General features: G+C 43.5%; 1 protein-coding gene across 2 annotated transcripts in view; it reads right to left on the bottom strand.

Annotated features, from left to right (window-relative positions):
- ADAMTS12 (ADAM metallopeptidase with thrombospondin type 1 motif 12) overlaps positions 1–26431 on the bottom strand; it is a 345960-nt gene that overhangs the window by 244614 nt on the left and 74915 nt on the right. For both annotated transcript variants that reach the window (XM_038743882.1, XM_038743883.1), the window contains exon 3: positions 2680–2851. In XM_038743882.1, coding sequence (XP_038599810.1) covers positions 2680–2851 — 172 coding nt within the window. The remainder of the gene's footprint in view (positions 1–2679; positions 2852–26431) is intronic.

The raw sequence follows: 26431 nt of genomic DNA, 5'->3' as shown, positions 1-26431 counted from the left end.
ACAGTACTGACAAATAGCTGGCTAAGTCACTTGGAAAGCACACTGTCCATCTTTGCGGATGACTGATCATCATCGCCATTTAGTGCCCTCATGGTCTCTGATCCAATGATTATTTTAATTGCCTTCATTAGTTTTCTATCTGTTAGAGCACTGTGAGATTAAGGCTTACCATTATAACTCTACACCTGGCCCCTGGAAAAACAATCATTCCAAGACCTATGCAAAAAAGCTAAACAAATATTTAGATTGGGTAGAAGGACACAAACAAACGCAAACAAATGCTATGGTACATAAAAGTAAAGTCAATTATCTCAGCAGATGGGGGCTGCTTCCATACACTAATTAAATATATTAAGGGACTGGGGATTTGCTTACCCATGCATCAATTCAGAGGCCAATGCTTGATCCTTGTGATGTCAACAGGAAATTCTTATCTCAACAGTCAGTGCTCTTGGCATATGTTCCTACCATTATAATCAGTTAAGAGGATATTAATCTGAGTTACTATAAAGTGAGAATCTTGGGTAGGTGATGGTGTTCAGAGAAGAGAGAGGAGAAGGTACAGGTTATCTGATCCCTTCCAACAGAAATAATCTGGTAATAATAATTATAGTATTTGTAGAATGCTTACTATATGTTAAGCACTGTACTAAACTCTGGGGTAGATACAATTTAAGCAGCTGGGACAGACTGGGAACCCCAAGTGGGAAAGAGACTATGTAGGAGGGAGGACGGGTAATAGGAAGAACCCTGAAGGAAAATGTCCTGATCCCCCCAAATATAGATCATGAGGATTGGAGTTTTTATCCCAGCTCTCCTGCTTGTCTGCTGAGTGACCTTGGGCAAGTCTCTTCACTTCTGTGCCTCAGTTACCTCATCTATGAAATATGTATTGAAACTGTGATCAACCCGATTTGCTTGTATCCACCCCAGTACTTAGTACAGTGCCTGGCACATAGTAAGCACTTAAATACCAGTTATTATTAAGAACAAGTCATCTGTTGTCTTCCTTGTGAAAACTGTTCCTCCTCCTCTTTAAAAATGAAAAGGATGTTTGTTCTCAAGTTCCCTTGAATACTAATTTCATAGTATATCCAACAATCATAGTGCTCAATAGTGCTTACTGTGTGGGCAGAGCATGGTACTAAGCCTTTGGAAGAATACAATGTAACAGAATTGGTGGACACGTTCCCTGCCCACAAGGAAGTTCATTAGCATAAATCATGGATTTATACAAAACTGTTGTGGGATTGAGGGAGGATGAATAAAGGGTGCAAGTCCAACTGCAAAGGTGACACAGAAGGGAGTAGATGGCTCCTAAACCTATATCTACAGACCCCTATCTTTCCCCTTCCCTGCAATCTCACATTTTTTTAAATGGTATTTAAGTGCTTACTATGTGCCAGGCATTGTTCCAATTGCTGGGGTAGATAAAAGGTAATCAGGTTGACAGTCCCTGTTCCACATGGGACTCTCAGTTTTTACCCCCATTTTACAGATGAGGAAACTGAGGCCCAGAGAAGTGATTTTATCCAAAGTCACACAGCAGACACGTGATGGAGCTGGGATTAGAATCCACGTCCTTCTGACTCCCAAGCCGATGCTGCTTCTTATTTCCTTCTACTTTCAAGACATGTCTACAGAGATGTCTTTCGGACACCTGAAACTCAGTAAGTCCAAAACAGAATATCTCATCTTCCCCCGCAAATCCTGTCCTCCTACTGACTTCCCGTCACTGTAAACAGCATCATCCTTCCCTGTGTCACAAACCCTTAACCTTGGCATTATCCTCCACACATCTTTCAAAACCACATATTCAACTAGTCACTAAATCTTATCGATTCTACCTCCACATCAACATTCACCTCTTTTCTCTCCTTCCAAACTGCTACCACACTGGTTCTAGCACCTGCATGTCCTGTCTCGATTACTGCATCAGCCTCCATGATAACCTCCCTGCCACCAGACTCTGCAGTCCATACTTCATTCCGCTGACCAGATTATTTTCTAAAATACTCAGCCCATGTCTCCCCATTCCTCAAGCATTGTGGCTCAGTGGAAAGAGCATGGGCTTTGGAGTCAGAGATCGTGGGTTCAAATCCCTGCTCCGCCAATTGTCAGCTGTGTGACTTTGGGCAAGTCACTTAACTTCTCTGTGCCTCAGTTCCCTCATCTGTAAAATGGGGATTAAGACTGTGAGCCTCCCGTGGGACAACCTGATCAACTTGTAACCTCCCCAGCGCTTAGAACAGTGCTTTGCACATAGTAAGCACTTAATAAATGCCATCATTATTATCATTATTATTATTAATCCAGGAATCCTGACTCCTAATCCTGTGCTGCTTCCACTAGGTCACACTACTTACCTCTTGTCTTTTTCTTGAATATTAGTGCTATTGGGAGTAAAAGTGTATCTCGTTTATTGATTATTAAAGTGGAACTCTCAAAAGAAGGCATGTTTTAGAGCCATGTGTTTGGAGCGCTTCATTTTATGGTACAGAACAGGTAGAGGAGTCCAAGGGGCATTTAATAGATCAAGAATTTGAGACTCAGAAAGGTGAAACAATTTAGAAAGGGCTATAAATAAAACTGCCTCATGAATGTGGAAAGAAGATTTGAGCAAGGTCATGTTTGGAAAAAAAATAAAAAAAAATAAGATGTACGATAAAATTGCCAAACCGTTTAGTCTGCAGGCTGGATGCACGTTGAGGGTTTCCAGCTTCTGCCGCGGGAAATCTGGATGGGCTGGTCTCCTGTAGATGATGTGCAGATGGTGCGTTCCTTCCACAAATTGAAATTCTTTAACAGGTTCGATGAAATAGTCTCCATGAGGCAGGCGAAAAAATCCAGTCTGAAAACACAATTTAAAATTCTTGTTGATTTTGATAAACTCTTTAGAAGGGATAGAAGGGGGGAAAAAAGGGTCAAAGGTCAGAAATATTTTTCCAATCACACAAGGGTCCGGCTGACATTGGTACACTTGAAAAAAATCTCAAAACCAAGGATGGTGGCAGTTTGTGTTCACCCACCTTCACAGGTGGGTAAGCTCACTGTGGGCAGGGAATGTGTCTGTTTATTGTTGTTGTACTCCTCCAAGTGCTTAGTACAGTTCTCTGCACACAGTAAGCACTCAAGTACAATGGAATGAATCCATCCTGCTTTCCAAAGAACAGCTTGGCATCACTAAACAGCATAAATGTCTTTTTTTGGGGGGGGTGGGGGAATGTCTATGAGACAACAGGGCCCAGATAGAATTTCACCAAAGACTCAGAGTTGCAACAGAACTACAGGCTAAGTGAACTATCTCCAAGATAGTAGTATTTATTGAATACCTCCTCTGTGTGGAGGACTGCAATGGACCCATGAAAGTTTATTCCACTCTCCCCCTCCAAAAAAAAAAAAAAAGACAAAAATCTATCAATTCTAGTTACATTCTAGTACTATGGGGGCTGGCATCCTCAACAGCAGACTTCATGCCTAAATAGTAACCAAATATTAAGTGTGGTCTAGTGGATACAGCCTGGGAGTCACAATGGCCTGGGTTCTAATCCCAGCTCTGCCACTTCTCTGTGTCTCAATTACCTCATCTGTAAAGCAGGAAATAAGACTGTTAGTCCTACGTGAGACATGGATTGTGACCAACGTGATGATCACCCCCAGCCCACACCCTCCCTCCACACATCTGCCAAGCTAGCTCTCTTCCTCCCTTCAAAGCCCAACTGAGAGCTCACCTCCTCCAGGAGGCCTTCCCACACTGAACCCCCTTTTTCCTCCCCTCCTCCCCATCCCCCTGCCATACCTCCTTCCCCTCCCCACAACACCTGTACTCTATTTTACTTGTACATATTTACTATTCTATTTATTTTGTTAATGATGTTCATCTAGCTTTAATTCTATTTGGTCTGATGACTTGACACCCGTCCACATGCTTTGTTTTGTTGTCTGTCTCCCCCTTCTAGACTGTGAGCCCGTTGTTGGGTAGGGACTCTATATGTTGCCAACTTGTACTTCCCAAGCACTTAGTACAGTGCTCTGCACACAGTAAGCACTCAATACAATTGAATGAATGAATCTTGCATCACCCCCAATGTTTAGTACAGTGTCTAACACCTAGTAAGCACTTAACAAATCCCCTTTAAAAAAAATAAATTCAAGGAAATGGAGTCTAGGAGCAAGCAGAATTAAGGACAAATAGGTCAGAAAAAAAACTACCCGAAGAGTTGAGAAAAAAATCCATGTGGATTGGATTTAAGAAATCTGCTCTGATGAAATGAATTTTCTTATGACCTTATGATGATGGTGTGTCCCACGGTGAGTGACAGATGAGCCTGATCCAGTCAAAACGGCTTGACAAATGAGAACCTGTGCAAAAGAATTGATTTCTAGTGCCAATGGTTTGTGCAGTGAAAGTAATAATCTTTCTAGCGCCTGCCTAGAACAGAGGGTGCAACAAGCGAGAAGTGGGGAAGGGTGGCAGCACATTGTCAGTGCTTGAAAAAATTTTACATACAAAACTCATCTGGTGCCTGAGTGACTGTAGCAATGCCTCAGAGAGGTACCACAGTGGAACAGACCAGCAGGGAGTTGCTCTTTTTCCTGACCTAATCAGCTTCCATTCAATTTAGAGATTTCACTACCATTTAAGGGGCAAAGCAGTCATATCTGGCTACGAACCTGAGCTATTCTTAACCGCCCCCCCCCCCCCCCCACGTTGTGATTCATCTTCACCATTCAAGGCACTTCCTACTAAATCCCAACATTCAATGTGGCAAACCAAATGACAGCAGGAACCAACAAAGTCCTGCTAAGAAAGACCAAGAGATTGCAATAAATGTATGGGCAAGCCTGGAAACCGACTCAGAGTCAAGGGATTTGATTTTATTTCTGTAATTGGACGGAAACAAGGTGAGTGGATGAAGCTCTGGATTGACATCAGCATAATGCATTTGCTCCATGGTAACGAAGTGGGAGTCCAGGGCCCTTGTGGATAGCCGGGCTAAAAATGTACATTTTGTGCCATTAATCTAATACCATTTTCCTTAAAGAAAGTGAGGCTTGAATGGTATTTGTTCTACCCCAAACCTTGGCCCCAGGTGGGTCAGATAGATGGAATGCTGATAGAGGTCATTACTACTGTTGCAGGGTCAAAGGAAACTGGGATAACTGGCCCTGCAGCCACAAATTCCTGAATGTTCAGCTGCAATATGCATTCTACGGCTTGTGCAATGTTTCCCTGATTGTGTAACACCCTGTTGCCCAGGAGGAAGAGTTTGAAGACACAGACTGAACATGCACATGTAGTCCTTAAAAAGGCCCACAAAGCCAGGGCAACACATCCCACCAGAAATTCCCAGGAGGGTGCCACATCTCCTGCCGTGCCCATTCGAGCACTTGGTACAGTGCTGTGCACACAGTAAGTGCTCAGTAAATACAATTGAATGAATCCAGGGTCCAGCTACCTGTCGGTCAATACCATGCCTTTTCTGGGATCTGAAGAGCTCAACAGCAGCCACCAGATTGAGAAGCAGATAGGAGTGAAACAAGGAAACAATAATTACTAATAATAATTGTGGTATTTGTTAAGCACTTACTATGTGCCAGACACTGTACTAAGCACTGGGGGGGAGTCAGGGGATACAAGCAAATTGGGTTGGACAGTGCCTTCTGTCCTGTGGGGCCCTCAGTCTCAATTCCCATTTTACAGATGAGATAACAGGCACAGAGACTTGCCCAAGGCCGCACAGCAGACAAGTGTTCTGCTGTATAATTCTATTTATATCTTTTAATGCCTGTTTATTCGTTCTGATGTGTATATACATCTGTAATTCTATGCATCTATATTGATGCTAGTTTACTTGTTTTGATGTCTCTCTCCCCCCTTCTAGACTGTGAGCCTGCTGTGGGCAGGGATTGTCTCTCTTTGTTGCTGAATTGTACTTTCCAAGTGTTTAGTACAGTACTATGCACTTAGAACAGTGCTTTGCACGTAGTAAGCACTTAATAAATGCCATTATTACTACACACAGAGTAAGTGCTCAATAAAATTAATTGAATGAATGAAGTGGAAGAGTTAGAATTAGAACCCATGACCTTCTGACTCCCAAGCCCACGCTCTATCCACTATGCCATGCTGCTTCTCATGACCCGACTCCTACCACCAGCAGCATCTCCCAGAACACTGGGACGTGTCTTCCGTCCTGTCAGATTCCTTCTCCTAATCCATTAGTTAAGGAACTTGTCTGGGTTTTTCCATGTGGCTCATCCCTCCCACTCTCACCCCCAACACTGTACACATCTGGCTCCCAGACAGTTCACAGCTCAATCAGAATCCGGATCCTGCTGTAAAAAATAATCCAAGCTCTTCCTCTCAAAGGAAATGTTCCGTATTCTTTGCTGCCAACCGGCCCTGGTAATCATCTCCCTCCTTCCTCTTCAACTAAAGCAACCACACGTATTCCCAGGTGCCTTGGCTCCCTCTATTCTGGCACCACCCTAAACTGAGTCACTAGTCCAGGAGCCCCAACTTCCTCTGACCTGTTGGTCAATTGGACATCAAAATGGAAACAGCCACTGCTACAGACCCAGAGTCTCATGTTTCTCTCCATCTTGAGCATCTATGGAAGAAAACTATACTAAGCGCTTGGAAGAATATAGTCCAACAGTTGACAAACACATTCCCTGCCTGCAACAGTGTCCGGAGGATGAGCCACACCTGGAGCTCATCCAGTGCTTCTCATCTTAATTATGGTACTTGTTAAGTGCTTCCCAGGTGCCAAACACTGTTCTAAACACTAGGAGATACAAGTTAATGAGGTTGGACACAGTTCCTGTCCCACATACAGGTGCACATGTTAAATCTTCATTTTAAATATGCAGTAATTGAGGCCCAGAGAAATGCAGTGACTTTCCCAAGGTCATACAGAAGAAATGTGGCAGAGTCAGAATTAGAACCCAGGTCCTTCTGACTCCCAAGCCCATGCTGAATAATAATAATAATAACAATAATAATAGTATTTATTAAGCGCTTACTAGGTGCCAAGCACTGTTCTAAGCACTGGGGTAGATAGAAGGTAATCAGGTTGTCCCACGTAGGGCTCACAGTCTTCATCCCCATTTTACAGATGAGGCAAACAGAAGTTAAGTGACTTGCCCCAAATCATACAGATGATAAGTGGCAGAGCCGGGATTAGAACCCATGATCTCTGACTCCCAAGCCCAGGCTCTTCCCACTAAGCTTTGCTGCTTATGATGATGGCATTTGTTAAGCGCTTACTATGTGCAAAGCACTGTTCTAAGCTCTGGGGAGGTTACAAGGTGATCAGGTTGTTCCACGGGGGGCTCACCCTTGGCTTCAAGGCTGTCCATCACCTCGCCCCATCCTACCTCACACCTCCCTTCTCTCCTTCTCCAGCCCAGCCCTCACCCTCCGCTCCTCTGCTGCTAATCTCCTCACCGTGCCTCGTTCTCGCCTGTCCCGCTGTCGACCCCCGGTCCACGTCATCCCCCGGGCCTGGAATGCCCTCCCTCCCAACATCCGCCAAGCTAGCTCTCTTCCTCCCTTCAAGGCCCTACTGAGAGCTCACCTCCTCCAGGAGGCCTTCCCAGACTGAGCCCCCTCCTTCCTCCCCCCCCCATCCCCCCACCTTACCTCCTTCCCTTCCCCACAGCACCTGCATATATGTACATATGTTTGTACATATTTATTACTCTATTTATTTTACTTGTACATATCTATTCTATTTATTTTATTTTGTTAATATGTTTGGTTTTGTTCTCTGGCTTCCCCTTCTAGACTGTGAGCCCACTGTTGGGTAGGGACCGTCTCTATATGTTGCCAACTTGTACTTCCCAAGCGCTTAGTACAGTGCTCTGCACGCAGTAAGCGCTCAATACGATTGATTGACTAATCCCCATTTTACAGATGAGGTAACAGGCACAGAGAAGTTAAGTGACTTGTCCAAAGTCACACAGCTGACAATTGGCAGAGCTGGGATTTGAACCCATGACCTCTGACTCCAAAGCCCATGCTTTTTCCACTGAGCCATGCTACTTCTAATTGCTTATTAGGCAATCAGGTTGTCCTATGTAGAGCTCACCATCTCAATCCCCATTTTACAGATGAGGTAACTGAGGCCCAGAGAAGTGAAGTGACTTGCCCAAGGTCAAACAGCTGACAAGTGGTGGAGCAGGAATTAGAACCCGCGACCTCTGGCTCCCAGGTCCGTATTCTTCATTCATTCATTTGTATTTATTGAGCGCTTACTGTGTGCAGAGCACTGTACTAAGTGCTTGGGAAGTACAAGTTGACCACTAGGCCATAGTTGTTAAGGGCTTACTATGTGCCAGGCACTGTACTAAGCACTGGGGTGAATACAAGCAAGTTGGATTGTACACAGTCCCTGTCCCACGTGAGGCTCAGTCTCAATCCCCATTTTACAGATGAGGCAAGTGAGGCACAGGGAAGTGAAGCGACTTGCCCAAGGTCACACAGCACACAAGTGATGGAGTGGGGATTAGAACCCATGACCTCCTGGCTTCCAGGCTCGTGGTGTATCCACTGTGCTATGCCGCTTCACCACACTGCTTCTTCACAACCACTTAACATCTCTGACAGTTGTGAGGGTGTCACTGGGGCTCTGGTGTGCGGGTACACTCCTGGTCAGGGCATCAGTATGAAAACTATGTGCGGCTCCAGGGTGGGAGTAATGAGGGTAAGTGACCCACAGATCAATCAATCGTATTTATTGAGCGCTTACTGTGTGCAGAGCACTGTACTAAGCGCTTGGGAAGTACAAGTTGGCAACATATAGAGACAGTCCCTACCCAACAGTGGGCTCACATTCTAAAAGATGATAAACTCGCCCTCTTTCTGTAGCTGGGAGACTTGGGTCGATGCCAGAGACGACTGGAGCAGTTCCACAAGGGCCAGCTGTGATCCACAAAGGACAGGACTGTTAACAATTGGCCCTGAAATGCAGTCAATTCATCAGCACTGAAGTCCGCGAAGCAAAGCGACAAGCACTATAATCAATTACGTCTTGTAGGTTCTTGATCCAAAGGTCTTAGTATGGAGGCTTGAGAAGCAGTGACGCCTAATGGAAAGAGCAAGGGCCTCGGAGTCGGAGGACTGGGTTCTAATCCTGGCCCTGCCACCTGCTTGCTGTTTGACCTGGGGCAAGTCACCTAACTTCTTTGTGCCTCAGTTTCCTCACCTGTAAAATGAGTATTCAATACTTTTCCTTACCCCTTCGAAAGTGAAGGTTCTCTCTCGGAGAAGGAACTGTGTCCAACCTGATTATGTTATAATCTAACCTAGGGCGTAGTACAGTACTTGGCATAAAGTAAGCACTTAAAAATACAATTATCATCATTGATAATGATTAACATAATTATTGGTTATTAACCAATTAATAATGGTCAATTAATTATTAACTATAATAATATGGTTATTATTGTTACCATAATAATAACAATGGTATTTGTTAAGCACTTACTATGGGCCAAGCCCTCTTCTAAGCACTGGGATAGATACAAGTTGGACACAGTCCCTGTTCCACATGGGGCTCACAGTCTTGATCCCCATTTTACAGATAACTGAGGAACAGAGAAGTTAAGTGACTTGCCCAAGATCGCACAGCAAACATGCAGCAGAGTCAGGATTAGAACCCATTTCCTGATTCCCAGGTCTATGTTCTTTCCATTAGGACATGATGCTTCTCAATATCTCCTGACACTATTAACTGACATTCCTAACAGGAGCTTCCATCAGTCAATTGGCAGTCAACAATTTCAGATTGTTTGGAAGGCAATACTTCCACAGAATTTAAGCGTGGAATTGAGCACCTGGGCCAACCAAAGCTGCCCCAGGACAGCCAACTTGCAGCCTTCCACACCATCATGATGCGGTTCAGATTTTCTTTACAGCCCTCGGGCAGTTATAACAAAGGTCCTTCACTTGAAGAAACAGGGGGTTGGAACTGCTTATTCTTGTTTTTGACTATGCTTTTATTATTCTTCATATCCGACATCCCCCACATAGATTATGAGCCTCAAATGGGACAGGGGTTAAGGTTGATAATAAATTATCATGTTTATTCCAGGGCTTGAGATGGGCTTTGAACAATAATGAGTACTTAATATTATTATTACATCTACTACTGGAAGCAACTTTTGCCCACTCCAAGGCTTCCCTTCTGCCTCTGGGTAGGATATGGCCAAGCCAGCTTGTTTTTTTTTAAGCTTATCGACAGACAATTTTCTGTCTAGTACCCTCTGCACCATTGTTCCCTGGTGATTACAAACCTGTACAAAGAAGAGGGACTTAAGTCCAGTGCTTAGTACCATGCCTGGCACAAAGCAAGTGCTTAACAAATCCCATTAAAAAAAAGTGAATGAGAAGAAGAGAAAAGGGGGAGAAGGTTGGCCTAGTGGAAAGAGCACATGCCTAGAAGTCAGAGGCCCTGAATTCTAATCCCAGTTCTGCCTCATGTCAGCTGTGTGACCATGGACAAGTTACTTCACTTCTCTTTGCCTTAGTTCCCTCATCTGTAAAATGGGGATTAAGACTGAGTCCCATGTGGGACACAGACTGTGTGCAATCTTCTTAGCTTGTATCTACTCCAGTACTTAGTACAGTGACTGGCACATAGTAATCACTTAAATACCATAGAAAAATTAGAAAGTCAAGGCTCAGCCAAAAAAAAAATTTAGAAGGTAGCTTAGAAGGCCTCATTAAAAAAAATCATTTTCACAAGACTATAACCTAGAGCAAATAGTAGAATAATTCATTCTGACATTAGCTTTAAGTGTTTACTATTTTTAAATGCTAGAGGATGTACAAGATAATTAAGTCCAACACAGTCCCTGTCCCACATGGTGCTTAGAGTGAATTGTTTTTCCAGTTGTCTTTTAGAGCGTGATTCTTGCACATTTGTGCTTAATAAATACCATTGATTGAAACAGGGTCATTCAAGGGCTGTTTTCGCATTCAAATTAAGTAGAAGTACAAAAATACTCACCACCTTCTAAAGGTGTACTTATCTATGGAGAAAGATTGCACAAGCCAGTGGGCTTCCTAGTTGTTGAGGCTGCTGCCGTGGCTGACATAGCACTGACCTCCAGACACTGAAGTGCTATGGGCACCCAAGTCACTGCCATATCCTACTTTGCAGTATGGAGTTGTGGCTCTCAAAATATTGACTAAATTGTCTGTAGTGACAATTTCCTAATAAAGCCATCTGCGGAGGCCTACATAAGAAATAAATGTTCAGTTATTTTCCTACCAAACACCATTTGCTGCTTACTAGTATCTAGTACTGATTTCACTTTTGATTAGCTAGCTAGCTCTCTTCCTCCCTTCAAGGCCCTAATGAGAGCTCACCTCCTCCAGGAGGTCTTCCCAGACTGAGCCCCTTCCTTCCTCTCCCCCTCGTCCCCTTCTCCATCCCCCCATCTTACCTCCTTCCCTTCCCCACAGCACCTGTATATATGTATATGTTTGTATATATTTATTACTCTATCTTACTTGTACATATCTATTTTATTTATTTTATTTTGTTAGTATGTTTGGTTTTGTTCTCTGTCTCCCCTTTCTAGACTGTGAGCCCGCTGTTGGGTGGGGACTGTCTCTATGTGTTGCCGACTTGTACTTCCCAAGTGCTTAGTACAGTGCTCTGCACACAGTAAGCGCTCAATAAATATGATTGATTGATTGATTTTGATTAAACCAAAATCCTAAAACACTGTTCTTTCCTAAGTTCTCTATGTTATTCCTTCTAGGACCTAGGAAGCAAATGCCTAAATCCTAAATAACAGACACAGAATCGCCTGTGGCTTGACATGTTAGCTTTCTGCATCATTTCTTCACCAATTCTTAGACATCTCCCATAAGGAAGCTCCGCTCAGAATTTCTTTGGAATTTTCTATGCTGCTAATTGGAGATAATTTTACCTCAGCTAGAAGACTCATTTAAGTTATTTGTTTAGGTTAATGTCTCCCCCTCTAGACTGTAAACTGACTGTGGGCAGGGAATGTGTCTGCCAACTCTGCTGCACTGTACTCCCCCAAGTGCTTAGTACAGTGCTTAGCATGGAGAGAAGCAGCATGGCTCAATGGAAAGAGCACGGGCTTTGGAGTCAGAGGTCATGGGTTCAAAGCCCAGCTCCACCAATTGTCAGCTGTGTGACTTTGGGCAAGTCACTTCACTTCTCTGTGCCTCAGTTACCTCATCTGTAAATAGGGATTAAGCCTGTGAGTCCCATGTCAGACAACCTGATCACCTTGTATCCCTCCCCCCAGAGCTTAGAACAGTGCTTCGCACATAGTAAGCACTTAAATACCATAATTATTATTATTATTAATAAATACCATTGATATGGTGATAAGGAGGCAGTGTGGCTGAGTGGGAAAGCTTCAGACCTAGAAGTAGGAGCTCATGGGTTCTAGTACTGGTTCTGCCACCATCTACTGGGTGACTTGGGCAAGTCACTGAACCTCCCCATGTCTCAGTTTCCCCATCTGTAAAATGGAGATACTTATACTTGAACCCTCTCTCGCAGGGATGGTGTAGGGAACAAATTGAAAATAACTACTTTAAGTTGCTTGGGCAATGAAAAAAGGCACCAAATAGAAATTCAGGTCCAACTACTTGGTACAGTGCTCTGTATACAGTAAGAAGTCAATAAATATAATTGACACCTTAATGAAAATGCTTTGCTCTAGCTAGAATTTCAATGCTAGAACTTCAAATGGGAAGGCCCAAATCATCTAACTTCTATTTTAACCTGAGTTAATACGATGAAGCTCAAGCATCTTGCTTTATGCCATGTAATAACTCCATTAGAACAGGGAAAGAGTCCCTTAGACTCCTAAAGAGAAAATATTTGAAGAGATTAGGCTTTACCATTCATCCTAAAGCCAGAATCAGTAAAAAAAAAAAAAAAAAAAGAAAGAAAAACCCTCACACCTTTTTCTCGCTCTCACCGCAAAGACAGAAGTTAGGCAGTGGCTTTTTGAAGGGAATAGACTTCATGATTTCTCCCTTGATTATTATTATGGAGTTTGTTAATTACTATGCATGAAGTACAATACCAAGCATTGGGGTAGATACTAGCTAATCCAGTCACAGTCCCCATCTCACTCATGGCTCACAGTAAGGAGGGAAAATGGGCATTGAATCCCCATTTTACAGATAAGGAAACTGAGGCACAGAGCGGTTCAGTCACATAGGAGGCAAGTGGCTGAGTTAGGATTAGCAGCCAGGTCGGTGGGGCTTAATGGAAAGAGCACGGGCTTGGGAGTCAGAGGTTGTGGGTTCTAATCCCAGCTCTGCCACTTGTCTGCTGCGTGACTTTGGGCAAGTCACTTACTTCTCTGTGCCTCAGGTACCTCATCTGTAAAATGGGGAATAAGACTGTGAGGCCCATACGGGACCACCTGATGACCTTGTATCTACCCCAGTGCTTAGAACAGTGCTAGGCACATAGTAAGGCACTTAAATACCATTATTATTATTATTATTATTGTTATTCCCAGGCCCTTTTCTTCCCTACTAGGCCATACTGGTCCTCATTCCCTTTTCCTATTAATCTTCACCCAGCACACATTTGGTGCCAGCCATTCAAAAGTAGGATCTTTTGGCAACAAAACTCATTGACCAGACACCTTCCATAAGCAAACCTAATTTCTCTCTTCCTTTCCCAAGGATGGACTTGCCCAAAGTTCAGAATTCTCATGTGAATCACTTTTCATGGGAAAACTACCGGCCGGCTGATTCTGGCAGGGTCGAAGTGGAAATTCCAAGAGAGAGGAGTGTTTCGGTCATTGACCTCGAGTTCTTTTCCAGCTCCATAGTTCTTCGATGACTACCACTGTCTGCCTAGGGGACTGAGGCACACAGAAGCAGGCTGAAAAGTCATAGAAGAGCGAGAGAGAGAGAGAGAGCGAGAGACTACACAACATAAACTTTTTGGTTTCAGTTTAAAATTTATCTTAAGCACAAACCAGCTAGGCTTCTCTATTCTAATGTTTCCATTTCTATGATAAGAAACCAAATCCCCAAAGCAGCACCTCCTGCTATGTAGCTTAAGACTTGTTGACTCTGGAAAGGCAAGACTAGCAGTTTAGGTGATTTTATTCATTGAGCTAAGTCAGTCAGTTGCATTTATCGAGCACTGTGTGCAGAACACTGTGCACTAAGCGCTTGGGAGTGTACAATAACACAATATAACAGGGCAGGGCCCTGGGTTAGTGGACCTGGATTCTGTCCCAGTTCCTCAGTGTGTTCATTGGATTAACTCAGATGAGGAAAATTTTCCAGTGGACAAATGGGAACATTGCTCTCTTTTTAAATCAATACTCCCCAGTGACTTTCTACTTCACACCCAGTTCTCCTAGACTTCAAGGGTCACATTTTTCAGAATTCACATGAATGTAAATTGGTACTGCCGCATTCACCCTGCACGATGCTTTGTAAGAGCCAATCCTTCACAACATAGTTAAAACCCTCCCTTTCCCCTCCAAACTGTCATTAAAGAGATCATCTATCCCACCCTGATTATTGCATCAGCCTCCTTGCTGATCTTCCTTCCTCCTGTCTCCTCTGACTCCAATCTGGACCATTTTTCTTTATAAAAAAACAAAACAACAACAACAAAAAAAAAACCAGTCCACAACTTCCCACCCCTGGGAACTTCCAGTGGCTGTCCTTCCACCTCCATATCAAACTCCTCATCATTGCCTTTAAACACTAAGTCACTTTGCCCCCTTCTACCTCACTGCTTTCTTACTTCAACCAAGCCCACATATTTTGCTCTTCTAAGGCTAACTTTCTCACTGCACCTCAATCTCATCTACCTCATCTTTTACCGCTTGCCTACGTACTGCCTCTCTCCTAGAATGCCCTCCCTCTTCACATCTGACAGACAATAATTCTCTCCACCTGCAAAGCCTTACTGAAGGCCCATCTCCTCCAAGAGGCCTTCCCTAAGCCCTCCTTTCCTCTTCTCCCACTCACTTCTGCGTCAACTTGACTCGCTCCCCTTATTAATTCCCCCCTCACCAATATCCCCATTTTCAAAGCCCTATTAAAATCACATCTCCTCCAAGAGACCTTCTCCTACTAGAAGTCTTCTCTGACTAGATCCTCTTTTCCCCTAAATCGCTCTCCCTTTTGCTTCACCTATGGACTTGGAATGAAGGATTCAATCAGAAGAGAGGTGAGCTTTGAAGATCAGCACAGGGAAGAGCAGGGAGAAGTGAAGGAACACAAACTCAGAAAGAAGAAAGTTTGGAAAGTGGATAACAGCAGTGAAGGAGTGGGGAGGAATAAAATGAGGCAGCTAAATCAACAAGCTCCCCACTCCCAAGCCACATAGCTGTTCACACAGGAAACACCATTAGGTGCCCCGGGTTGTATGCAAGCAGCTTACTCCAAACTGAAATACGTTTTCTACCACAGAATAAGCTACTTGAAGGAGATGACTCATCCTCTTTCTCTGGGGTTCCCTGACTGGCCTCTACAAGGCTAGTGAAGAGTTTCTGGAAAACTGAGGTAAAGATACAGTGACGTCTCCAGGTGTATTGACGTCACCCTCGTGGCCAGTGTAATGGCCCAAAGATAGGAATAGACTGCAGGAAAACCCCAGAAAGCTGAGTGAGTGGGCTAGAAATTGGCTGTTTAATATACCCAAGGAGAGAAAAACCAAACTCATGATGATGGGCCCTGAATCACCCGTCACAGCTCAGGAAAGATCATGGAGTCATAGGGGCAGGGGACATGTCTGCCCACTCTGTTCCACTGTACTCTCCCAAGCTCTTAGTACAATGCTCTGCAGACAATAAGCACTCAATGAATATCATTGATGATGATGATGATTATTATTATTATGGGGTTTGTTAAGTGCTTGCTATGTGCCAGGCACTGTTCTAAGCGCTGGATAGATACAAGGTAATCAGGTTGTCCCACGCAGGGCTCACAGTCTTAATCCCCATTTTCCAGATGAGGACTCAGGCACAGAGAAGTTAAGTGAATTGCCCAAAGTCACACAGCTGACAAGTGGCAGAGTTGGGATTAGAATCCACGACCTCTGACTCCCAAGCCCATGCTCTTTCTACTTAGCCACACTGCTTGACTGTTCTGTACACTGTAGGTCTAATGTGCAGCAGGAGTTAGAGTTAGAAAGGCAAACTGAATTCTGGGCATCAACAAGATGGGGTAAAAGTCAAAAGACACGGTATTACCACTATACACAACTACAGTATGCCCACATCAGGATTACTGCATACTGCTCTGGGCACGATGTCATAGGAAGCACAGATGGGTAACCCATACGATCAGGGGTGAAGCGATGATAACAGACTGATGAGCCAAAAGCAGAGAGGAAATAGAATTAAAGCTCATAAAATTATGAAAAAGATGGGCAAGAGAAATATTAGAGGGAAGGTAAGGATGTTAGCTGGTACATGCCTAAACATTTGGATGTATGTCAAGGAAGACAACCATCATGCAGTTCTTCCAAACATCCTGTTGCTATTCTCAGTGAGAGAATACTGATCTTAATGAACCACTGGTCTTACCCAGTTCTGTGTAGTAGTAGTAGTAGTAGTAGTAGTAGTAGTACTTGTTGAACACTGTGTGCAGAATACTGTATTAAGCATGGGTGCAGAGCACCATGACTTCCTGGAAAGAGCATGGACCTGCCACTTGCTTGCTGTGTGGCCTTGAACAAGTCACTTGACTTCTCTTGCCTCACTTTCCTTACTTGTAAAAGGGGATTAAATCCTACTCCCTCTTATTTAGATTTTGAGACCCAGATGGGGCAGGGATTGCATCTGTTTTGATTATCTTGTAGCTACCTCAGCACTCAGAACCATACTTGGCACATAAGTGCTTACTAAATATCATTTTTTTTTTAATAGACACTTTCCCTTTCTCCCAAGGACTTCACAGTCTAAAAGTAAAAGGGGAAGTAATGATAAGAATTGTATTTGTTAAGCACTTATTATGTGCCAGGCACTGTACTAAGCACTGGGGTGGATACAAGCAAATCAGGTTGGACACACGTGGGGCGCACAGTTTCAATCCCCATTTTACAGATGAAGCAACTGAATTCCAGAGAAGTGAAGTGACTTGCCCATGGTCACAAAGCAGACAAGTGGTGGAGCCAGGATTAGAACTCGTGACCTTCTGACTCCCAATCCCATGCTCAACTATGCCATGAGAGGTTGACAAATCAGGATAGATGAACCAATGAAAAAACAGAAATCCACAAAAGGATAAGGAAAATAATATTATGGTACAAGGAATGGGGCTTGGAAGCTAGAGGAGCAGAATTTCAGATTGCTTTCAGTTCTGTCCAAACAGACACAACCATTACAGCTCAGGACTTCCTGATGTCCTAAAAGGAAACATATGTGCTTATATCCAGGGTGCCTGCAAATTCTCTGCAACCAGTCTTTCAACCTGCAAGGCTGTTTTGGTATACTTATTGACTTGAGACAAGATCAGCCCTGATTTCTTGAAACTCATTAAGTCACTGATGACATAAAAAACCCCTCCCATCCCTCTCCCTAACAAAGCACAAGAAGCACTCTAAATGGAAGGTGGGCTGCTTGGTAATACATAAAACATTGATTCTGGCTCAGAAGTGGAAGTGCTCTTCACTACAGAGTGCTTATTAGCAGAGGCCATTTTAATGGATTCCTCATTGTTACAAACTTGCACTTATTCTGAAGAGGTTTGTGCCTTAATCTCTACCTAGGCACAACAAAGTCTTCCCATACAATTGCATGCGAGTTCACGCTTTGAGTCAAAAGTGTCTGCATTTGGTAACCTATGTGGTTAAACATTTTGAAATACACAAACTTAAAAAGAAATATGAAAAAAGTAAAGTCCAGCAAATTTAGGGCAATGCCTTCATAAACTCCCTGTTAATCTGTCAGCAAGCTATGTTTCTGATGAACAATTCCTCTCTCCAGCTACTGGAAGGTTTCCTGGTTAGAATGCACCTGTGGTACAAAGTGGAGAATTGGTCGTGTAATTCAACAAATTCAAAAAAAGAGGGGCCAATACCTGAATGCCTAGACTCCTCAAATATTTGCAATCTATCCTAAACATTCTTTCTGACCTGTGTTAGCCCAATGGGCAAGAAATACCAACATTTCCCTCCACCGTTCTGTTTCTTTATGTCCGGGCTTTTTTCTCTCCTACAATTATCTTCCAACATTCATTCAAATGTATTTGAGTGCTTACCGTGTGCAGAGCACTGTACTAAGCGCTTGGAAAGTACAAATCAGGAACAGATAGAGACAATCCCTACCCAACAACGGGCTCACGGTCTTGGCCATTTTTGATGTGATGGAGAGTCATGTGACTCTGAGCCCATTGTTGGGTAGGGACTGTCTCTGTTGACAAATTGTACTTTCCAAGCGCTTAGTACAGTGCTCTGCACACAGTATGTGCTCAATAAATATGACTGAATGAATGAATGAACACATCCTAGAGGAACAACACAGCCCAGGGTCCAACATAAGTTAGATCGAGCCTAAAATGCACCAAGCTTTGGCCCAAAAAATGAATGAGAACTGAAATTATATATCATTGTACTCACACTATGAAAAATATCAACAAATGAATCAATGTGATAGTGGAAGTTTGGGGAAGAGCTAGTAAAACTTTACAGATTGAATGAAACTGTGAATTTTTCTGCAAAGCTGGAATAATTAATTCATTCAATCTTATTTATTGAGCACTTACTGTGTGCAGAGCACTGTACTAGGTGCTTGGGAAGTACAAGTCGGCAAAATATAGAGACAGTCTCTACCCAACAATGGGCTCACAGGCTCAAAGGGGGAGACAGACAACAAAACAAAACATGTAGACAGATGTCAAAGTCGTCAGGACAAATAAAATTATGGCTATATGCACATCATTAACAAAATAAATAGAGGAGTAAAGATGTACAAGTAAAACAGAGTAATAAATCTGTACAAATATATACAAGTGCTGTGGGGAGGGGAAGGAGGTAGGGTGGGGGGGATGGGGAGGAGGAGAGGAAAAAAGGGGCTCAGTCTGGGAAGGCCTCCTGGAAGAGTCATACTGATAGTATGGATATAGGAATGTAGTTATGTTTACTTTAAATAAAAGTAGCAGAAATTCCCTCCATTTTTTAGAGTGCTCATTATCTTTCATTTGTCTTTCCGTGTGTTACTGCCTTCCTGACATTCTCATTGTAAGTCCCCTGGGGGTCATGGACCAGATCTGAATCAACGGCTCCTCATTTTTTTTCCAGAGCTTTGTACAGTAACTTGGCTGCTATCAGCTTTTAACAAATATAATAGTAGGCCATGGAACAATAGCCATGTGGGTTGGTACAAAAAGAACATTGATCCCCTGATCTGCATGCCTGTCACCGAGGCCATTCAATTGTTTTTTCCCCCCTAAAGACATATTTAAAATTTCAAGGTGGTGTTCTGATATTTCATAGCACACACATTTCTGGCCCACAGAGCAGCACTTCAGAGAGGAATTTGGTTTCAGAAGTACATCCGCTAGCATCTTTTATCAGTCTACTGCTGCCACTTTCTTCAAAGCATCATCCAAACTCTGGTCTAAAAGGGGGTTCCTAATGGACCATGAGATCAGGTCTCTTTACACTCAGCTTTAGCCAGAATGCAGTTATCCCATCAGTAGAAAAATGGCTCCCAAAGCTTTCCAGAAGCAGGCATTACAATTGTCGCCTCCTCTACTCCTGGCCACACAGAATCCTTCCCAACAATAACTTGCCATTATCCCAGCAGTGCCTGCTCAAAAGCTCCCTCCTACTTTCTCTCTCTGCTTTCTGACTAATCCCAGCCTGCACACTTGGCTTCTCTAATGCCACTTTCTCACCACACCTCAATCTCATTTCACTGCTATCTTGTCCTGCCTCTGGCCTGAAACTCCCTCTGTCTTTCTATCCGACAATCACACTACCCACCTATTAAGCTTTATTTAAAGAACATCTCTTCCATAAGGCCTTCCCCAAATAATTCTTCATTTCTTCCTCTCCCAATCCTATGTCATCCTTGCACTTGAATTTTTCTCCCTTTATTCACAATAATGTCTGTCTGTAGCTGTAGTTTATTAGCATCTGTCTCACCTACTAGATAAGCTCAATAACAAGTACCAACATTATCATTATTATTAAGTGATATTATAATATAATATAATATAAGATTATAATATAATACATTATTATTATTATTATTGCATTATTATTATTAAGTCTCTGTTGACGGCACTACCATCCTTCCCGTCTCACAAGCCTGCAACCTTGGTGTCATCCTCGACTCCGTTCTCTCATTCACCCCTCACATCCAAGCCGTCACCAAAACCTGCTGGTCTCAGCTCCATAACATTGCCAAGATCCGCCCTTTCCTCTCCATCCCAACCGCTACCCTGCTCATTCAAGCTCTCATCCTATCCCGTCTGGACTACTGCATCAGCCTCCTCTCTGATCTCCCATCCTCGTGTCTCTCTCCACTTCAATCCATACTTCATGCTGCTGCCGCCCTGATTATCTTTGTCCAGAAACGCTCTGGGCATATTACTTCCCTCCTCAAAAATCTCCAGTGGCTACCAATCAATCTGCGCATCAGGCAGAAACTCCTCACCCTGGGCTTCAAGTCTCTCCATCACCCCGCCCCCTCCTACCTCACCTCCCTTCTGTCCTTCTCCAGCCCAGCCCGCACCCTCCGCTCCTCCGCCGCTAATCTCCTCACTGTACCTCGCTCTCGCCTGTCCCGCCATCGACCCCCGCCCACGTCATCCCCCGGGCCTGGAATGCCCTCCCTCTGCCCATCCGCCAAGCTAGCTCTCTTCCTCCCTTCAAGGCCCTATTGAGAGCTCACCTCCTCCAGGAGGCCTTCCCAGACTGAGCCCCTTCCTTCCTCTCCCCCTCGTCCACCTCTCCATCCCCCCATCTTACCTCCTTCCCTTCCCCACAGCACCTGCATATATGTATGTTTGTACATATTCATTACTCTATTCATTTATTTATTTTGTACATATCTATTCTATTTATTTTATTAGTATGTTTGGTCTTGTTCTCTGTCTCCCCCTTTTAGACTGTGAGCCCACTGTTGGGTAGGGACTGTCTCTATATGTTGCCAATTTGTACTTCCCAAGCGCTTAGTACAGTACTGTGCACATAGTAAGCGTTCAATAAATACGATTGATGATGATGATGATGATTAAGTGCTTACTATGTGCAAAGCACTGTTCTAAAGCGCTGGGGGAGATACAAGGTGATCAGGTTGTCCCACTTGGGGCTCGCAGTCTTAATTCCCATTTTACAGATGAGGTAACAGGCATAGAGAAGTTAAGTGGTTTGCCCAAGGTCACACAGCTGAAAAGTGGCAGAGCCGGCATTCGAACCCATGACCTCTGACTCCCAAGCCCGCGCTCTTTCCACTGAGCCACGCTGCTTCCCCCAATGTGGGGACAGAACATGTCTACCAACTCTTATATTGTACCCTCCCAAGTGCTTAGTACAGTGCTCTACCCATAGTCAATGCTCAATAAATACCATTAACTGACCACGGTGGGGTTTTCATTCCATTGTAACTTGTGGTCCTCACTTACTTTTGCTCATTTATTCAATCATATTTATTGAATGCTTACTCTGTGCAGAACACTGCACTAAGTGCTTGGAAAGTGCAATTCAGCAACATAGAGAGACAATCCCTGGCCATAATTGGCTCACAGTCTAGAAGGGGGGGAGATAGACATCAAAACAAATAAACAGGCATTTCTAGCATCAGTATAAATAGAATTATATATATATATATATACACACACACACACACACACACATACACACAGAACTAAACAGGCATTAATGTCAATATAATTATAGATATGTACATATATACACAAGTGCTGTGGGGTGGGGATGGGGGTACAGCAAATGGGGAAAGTTGGGGAGATGGGGGAGAGGGGAACCTGAGGAAAAGGGGGCTTAGTCTGGGAAGGCCTCTTGGAGTAAGTGAGCCTTAAGTAGGGCTTTGAAGGATGGGGGGCAGGAGTGATTGTTGGGGAGATTTGAGGAGAGAGGGCATTCCAAGCCAGAGGTAGACATGGGCTGGGGTCGACGGCGGGACAGGCAAGAATGAGGCACAGTGAGGAGTTTAGCACCAGAGGAGTGGAGTGTGCAGGCTGAGCTATAGAAGGAGAGAAAGGAGGGGAGGTAAGAGGAGGTAAGGTGATGGAGAGTTTTTGAAGCCAGTAGTGAGGAGTTTTTGCTTCATAAAGAGATTAATAGGCAATCACTGGAGATTTTTGAGGAGAGGGGGTGACAGGCCCAGAACATTTCTGTAGGAAGATAATCTAGGAAGCAGAGTGAAGTATTGACTGAAGTGGGGAGAGACAGGAGGTTGGGAGATCAGAAAGGATTTGATGCAGTTATCCACAGGATAGGATGAGTGGCAAGCTTAGCTATAATAATAAAAGGTAATAATAATGATAATTATGGTGTTTAATAGTAATGGCATTTATTAAGTGCTTACTATGTGCAAAGCACTGTTCTAAGTACTGGGGAGGTTACAATGTGATCAGGTTGTCCCACTTGGGGCTCACAGTCTTAATCCCCATTTTACAGATGAGGTAACAGGCACAGAGAAGCTTTGACTTGCCCAAAGTCTCAAAGCTGACAATTGGCGGAGCCAGGATTTGAACCCCTGACCTCTGACTCCAAAGCCCGCGCCTTTTCCACTGAGCCATGCTACTTTTCTGCTAAGCGTTTACTATGTGCTAAGCACTGAGATAGATACAAGGTAATCAGGTTGGACACAGTCCCTGTTGTCCTACTTGGGGCTCACAGTCCCAATCCCCATTTTCCAGATGAGGTAACTGATGCACAGAGAAGTGAAGTAACTTGCTCAAGGTCATACAGCAGAAAAGTGGCAGAGGCAGGATAAGAACCCATGACCTCTGACTCCCAAGCCCATGCTCTGGCCACTAGGCTGTGAATTTAGCATAAGACATTGAGTAGTGATATCTGACTCTTCCAAGCATTTAATCAGTTCTTTCATTGTGTGTGGTTTCTCTGTGCTGTGAATAGAAAGCAAATGTGTTCAGTGCTGGTTAAGGCATATGCACTCATATGCACTGTACCATGAGGTTTCTCTTAATAAGAAGTTCTAAACTAACTTGTGTATTAGAGAACTGAATGTGCAGTGCACTGAACTCAGTAGACCCTCAAAATAAATTGGTGGTGATGATGCAGTGGCCAAAATGGAAGTTCAGGTACCCCAAATTCATTCATTCATTCAATCAATCGTATTTATTGAGCGCTTACTGCGTGCAGAGCACTGTACTAAGTGCTTGGGAAGTACAAGTCGGCAACATATAGAGACGGTCCCTACCCAACAATGGGCTCACAGTCTAGATGGGGGAGACAGACAGACAACAAAACAAACCACGTAGACAGGTGTAACCTGGGTTTTTGAAGTACAAGGGCAGATCTACTGGAATTAAAACCCCAAGCCTGTTGATCACAACCACCGTGAAAGAATAATTTCTAATTCTCTACGTTAAGTAAAAGGCACATGGACAATCTTGCTAGTCCCAGGAACTGTTCACTGAATGTCTGGAGCACCTTAAGTTTTTAAGTCCAAATACGCAACAGCATTCCCTAAGTATGGAAGAGCAAAAGTAGACCAAATGAGATCTATGGCCTAGTTGCAGGAAATCTGTCAAAGAAAAGTGTCTTTCATAATTCACATGGTAGGACATGAATGTTGGTGGGGCTGGTTGTTATAAGCCACTCAGGCTCTTTTTGGAGGTGGAGGTAAGGGATTCTGATGGCACAGGGTAAGTTCTCTAAGAACCAAACCAATCACATTTATTGAGTGCTTACTATGTGCCGAGGACTGTACTATGTGCTTGAGAGTGTACAATATCAATCATATTTATTGAGCGCTTACTGTTTGCAGAGTACTGTACTAAGTGCTTGGGAAGTACAAGTTGGCAACATGTAGAGATGGTCCCTACCCAACAGTGGGCTCACAGCCTAGAAGGGGGAGACAGACAACAAAACAAAACATATTAACAAAATAAAATAAATAGAATAGATATGTGCAAGTAAAATAAATAGAGTAATAAATATGTACAAACATATATACAGGTGCTGTGGGGAAGGGAAGGAGGTAAGGCAGGGGGGATGAAGAGGGGGAGGAGAGTTGGTAGACATGTTCCCTTCCCACAGTGAACTTACAGCCTAGAGGCAACTGAAGCATTTGGAATCAGTGGAATTTATTAATAATAATAACTGTGGTATTTGTTAAGCACTTATGTGGCAAGGACTGTACTAAGTGCTGGGGTATATACAAGCAAATCAAGTTGGACACAGCACAGAGAAGTGAAGTGACTTGCCTAAGGTCACACAGCAGACATGTTACAGAGCCAGAATTAGAACCCATGACCTGTTGACTTCCCTATCCACTATGTCACGCTGCTTTTCTAATGTATTGAGCGCTTACTATGTGCAGATCACTGTCCTAACCATTTGGGATAATATACAGGAGAGTTGGTAGGCCAACATTCCCAGAAGCCCTGGGTTGGAAACCTTTATCCTTTAATATGTTTCCAATTTGTACTTCCCAAGCGCTTAGTACAGTGCTCTGAACACAGTAAGTGCTCAATACGATTGATTGATTGATTAACAGATGGTGAAACTAGGAGGCCCCCTTCTATCATATTCTTTGTTACTCCTACCTCTGAACTTTGAAGTAGCTGACTCCTGAGGAGAAAGTCTTTCCAAGTGCATTCAGCCTACCCATTTTAGAAAGTTAAGCTGAAAACATTTTGTTTCCCCAAAAAACATTTGTAAGGTGACAGGGATTTAAATATTTAGATTTGAGTCCTCTAGACTATAAGCTCATTGTGGGGAGTGAACATATTTGCTAATTCTTTCATTTTGTCCTTTCCCAAGCACCTAATACAGTGCTCTGCACTTAGTAAATACTCAATTAATTTGACTGATTGATTTGAATCCTGCTTCAGCTTTTCCCTGTCCTGGAATTCAACCTTGTGTTTCAGTTCTGATTATTTGGGAATGCATAATAGGACCATGAATTTCCCTTAGTTCCACCATAGGTAAACCAGTTGACCCAGGTCCTCTACATTTATCTCCTGGGTTTATGGATATTAGCATTCTGACTGACATTTTACAAGTCTGCCATTTAAACAGTTCAGCAACCAAAAATCCCACTGTATGAGTTTTCCCAAATGGGAATGGAGAAGTCTCATCAAAAGCTTGCACAAAGAGAATGAGGAAATTCTCATTCAATTTCTCTCTGGCAGTTTTCCAGAAGCTGCCCTCATGATGAGAAAGACCACAAGGCCTTTTCTACATCTCTAAGTCAGGACACCATGTCCTCATGAATCATAAACTACACTGGAGAAGAGCAAGTGATGGATTTGCTGGTCTCTTGGGTGAGCCCTTAGGAGTCTTTTGTCTTTGGAAATGGAAAATGTCTTTGGTTCAGGGAGTCAGAGGAATCTGGGAAATAGCTAGAGAACAGAGTTTCATGGGCAAATACAATGATTCACTTTGCTCTTTCCCGAGTTACCTCTCCACCCTTTCACACCCCCCTCTCAAAACCCCAAGCAAACAGTTGTCATGAAGAGGACATACCAGAACAATGTGTCATTCAGGAGACTCGCTATCCAGCAGCTGATGTATTAATGGTTGTTTTGTAAAAATCATTGAAATGGAAGGGGATATTCAGAATAGAAGTGAATCTGAACCTGGGTGTGCAAACAATGTCTGATTTGTTCCGCTACAGGGCTGGCATTGCAATACGGATGTCTGATGTTGGGAGAGGGAGAAAAAAAAAAAAAAACAGGAAAAGGAAATAGCTAATAGGTTGTTTTTGGAGCATTGTGGCCCAATGGACAGAGCAAGGGCTTGGGAGTCAAAGGAACTGGGTTCTAATCTCTGCTCTGCCACTTGCCTGATGTGTGACCAAGAGGAAGTCCTTGAACTTCTCTGCACCTCAGTTTCCTCCACTGTAAAATGGGGATGAAAAACCTCCCTCAGACGGTAAGCCCCAGGTGGGACAGGGACTGTATCCAACCTGTTTATCTTGTGTCTACCCCAGTGTTTAATATAAGTGCTTGGCACATAGTAAGCACTTAAACACCACAATTGTTATTTGGAACTGCTGTTCATTTAATTTCAGATAAAAACAGTATGAAAACATGAAGACTCTGGTGTTTAGCAAGGTTTTCAGACTTTTTCCTGGCAATACCCAGTCTCCAGGGACAGAGCTGTAATGGACTCCTCTCTGGCCTTATTTGTCCCTTGATGGGGACCAGAGAGGGGACTGGTCCAAAATAAGACAAATCAGTTCAGGGTTAGGTCCCACATGTGACAAGGATGAAGATCAA

The sequence above is a fragment of the Tachyglossus aculeatus genome, chromosome 3 (assembly GCF_015852505.1).
Source record: "Tachyglossus aculeatus isolate mTacAcu1 chromosome 3, mTacAcu1.pri, whole genome shotgun sequence".
Lineage (NCBI taxonomy): Eukaryota > Metazoa > Chordata > Mammalia > Monotremata > Tachyglossidae > Tachyglossus > Tachyglossus aculeatus.
The sequence above is the reverse complement of the archived record's forward strand: the minus strand, read 5'-3'. Positions and strand labels throughout refer to the sequence as shown.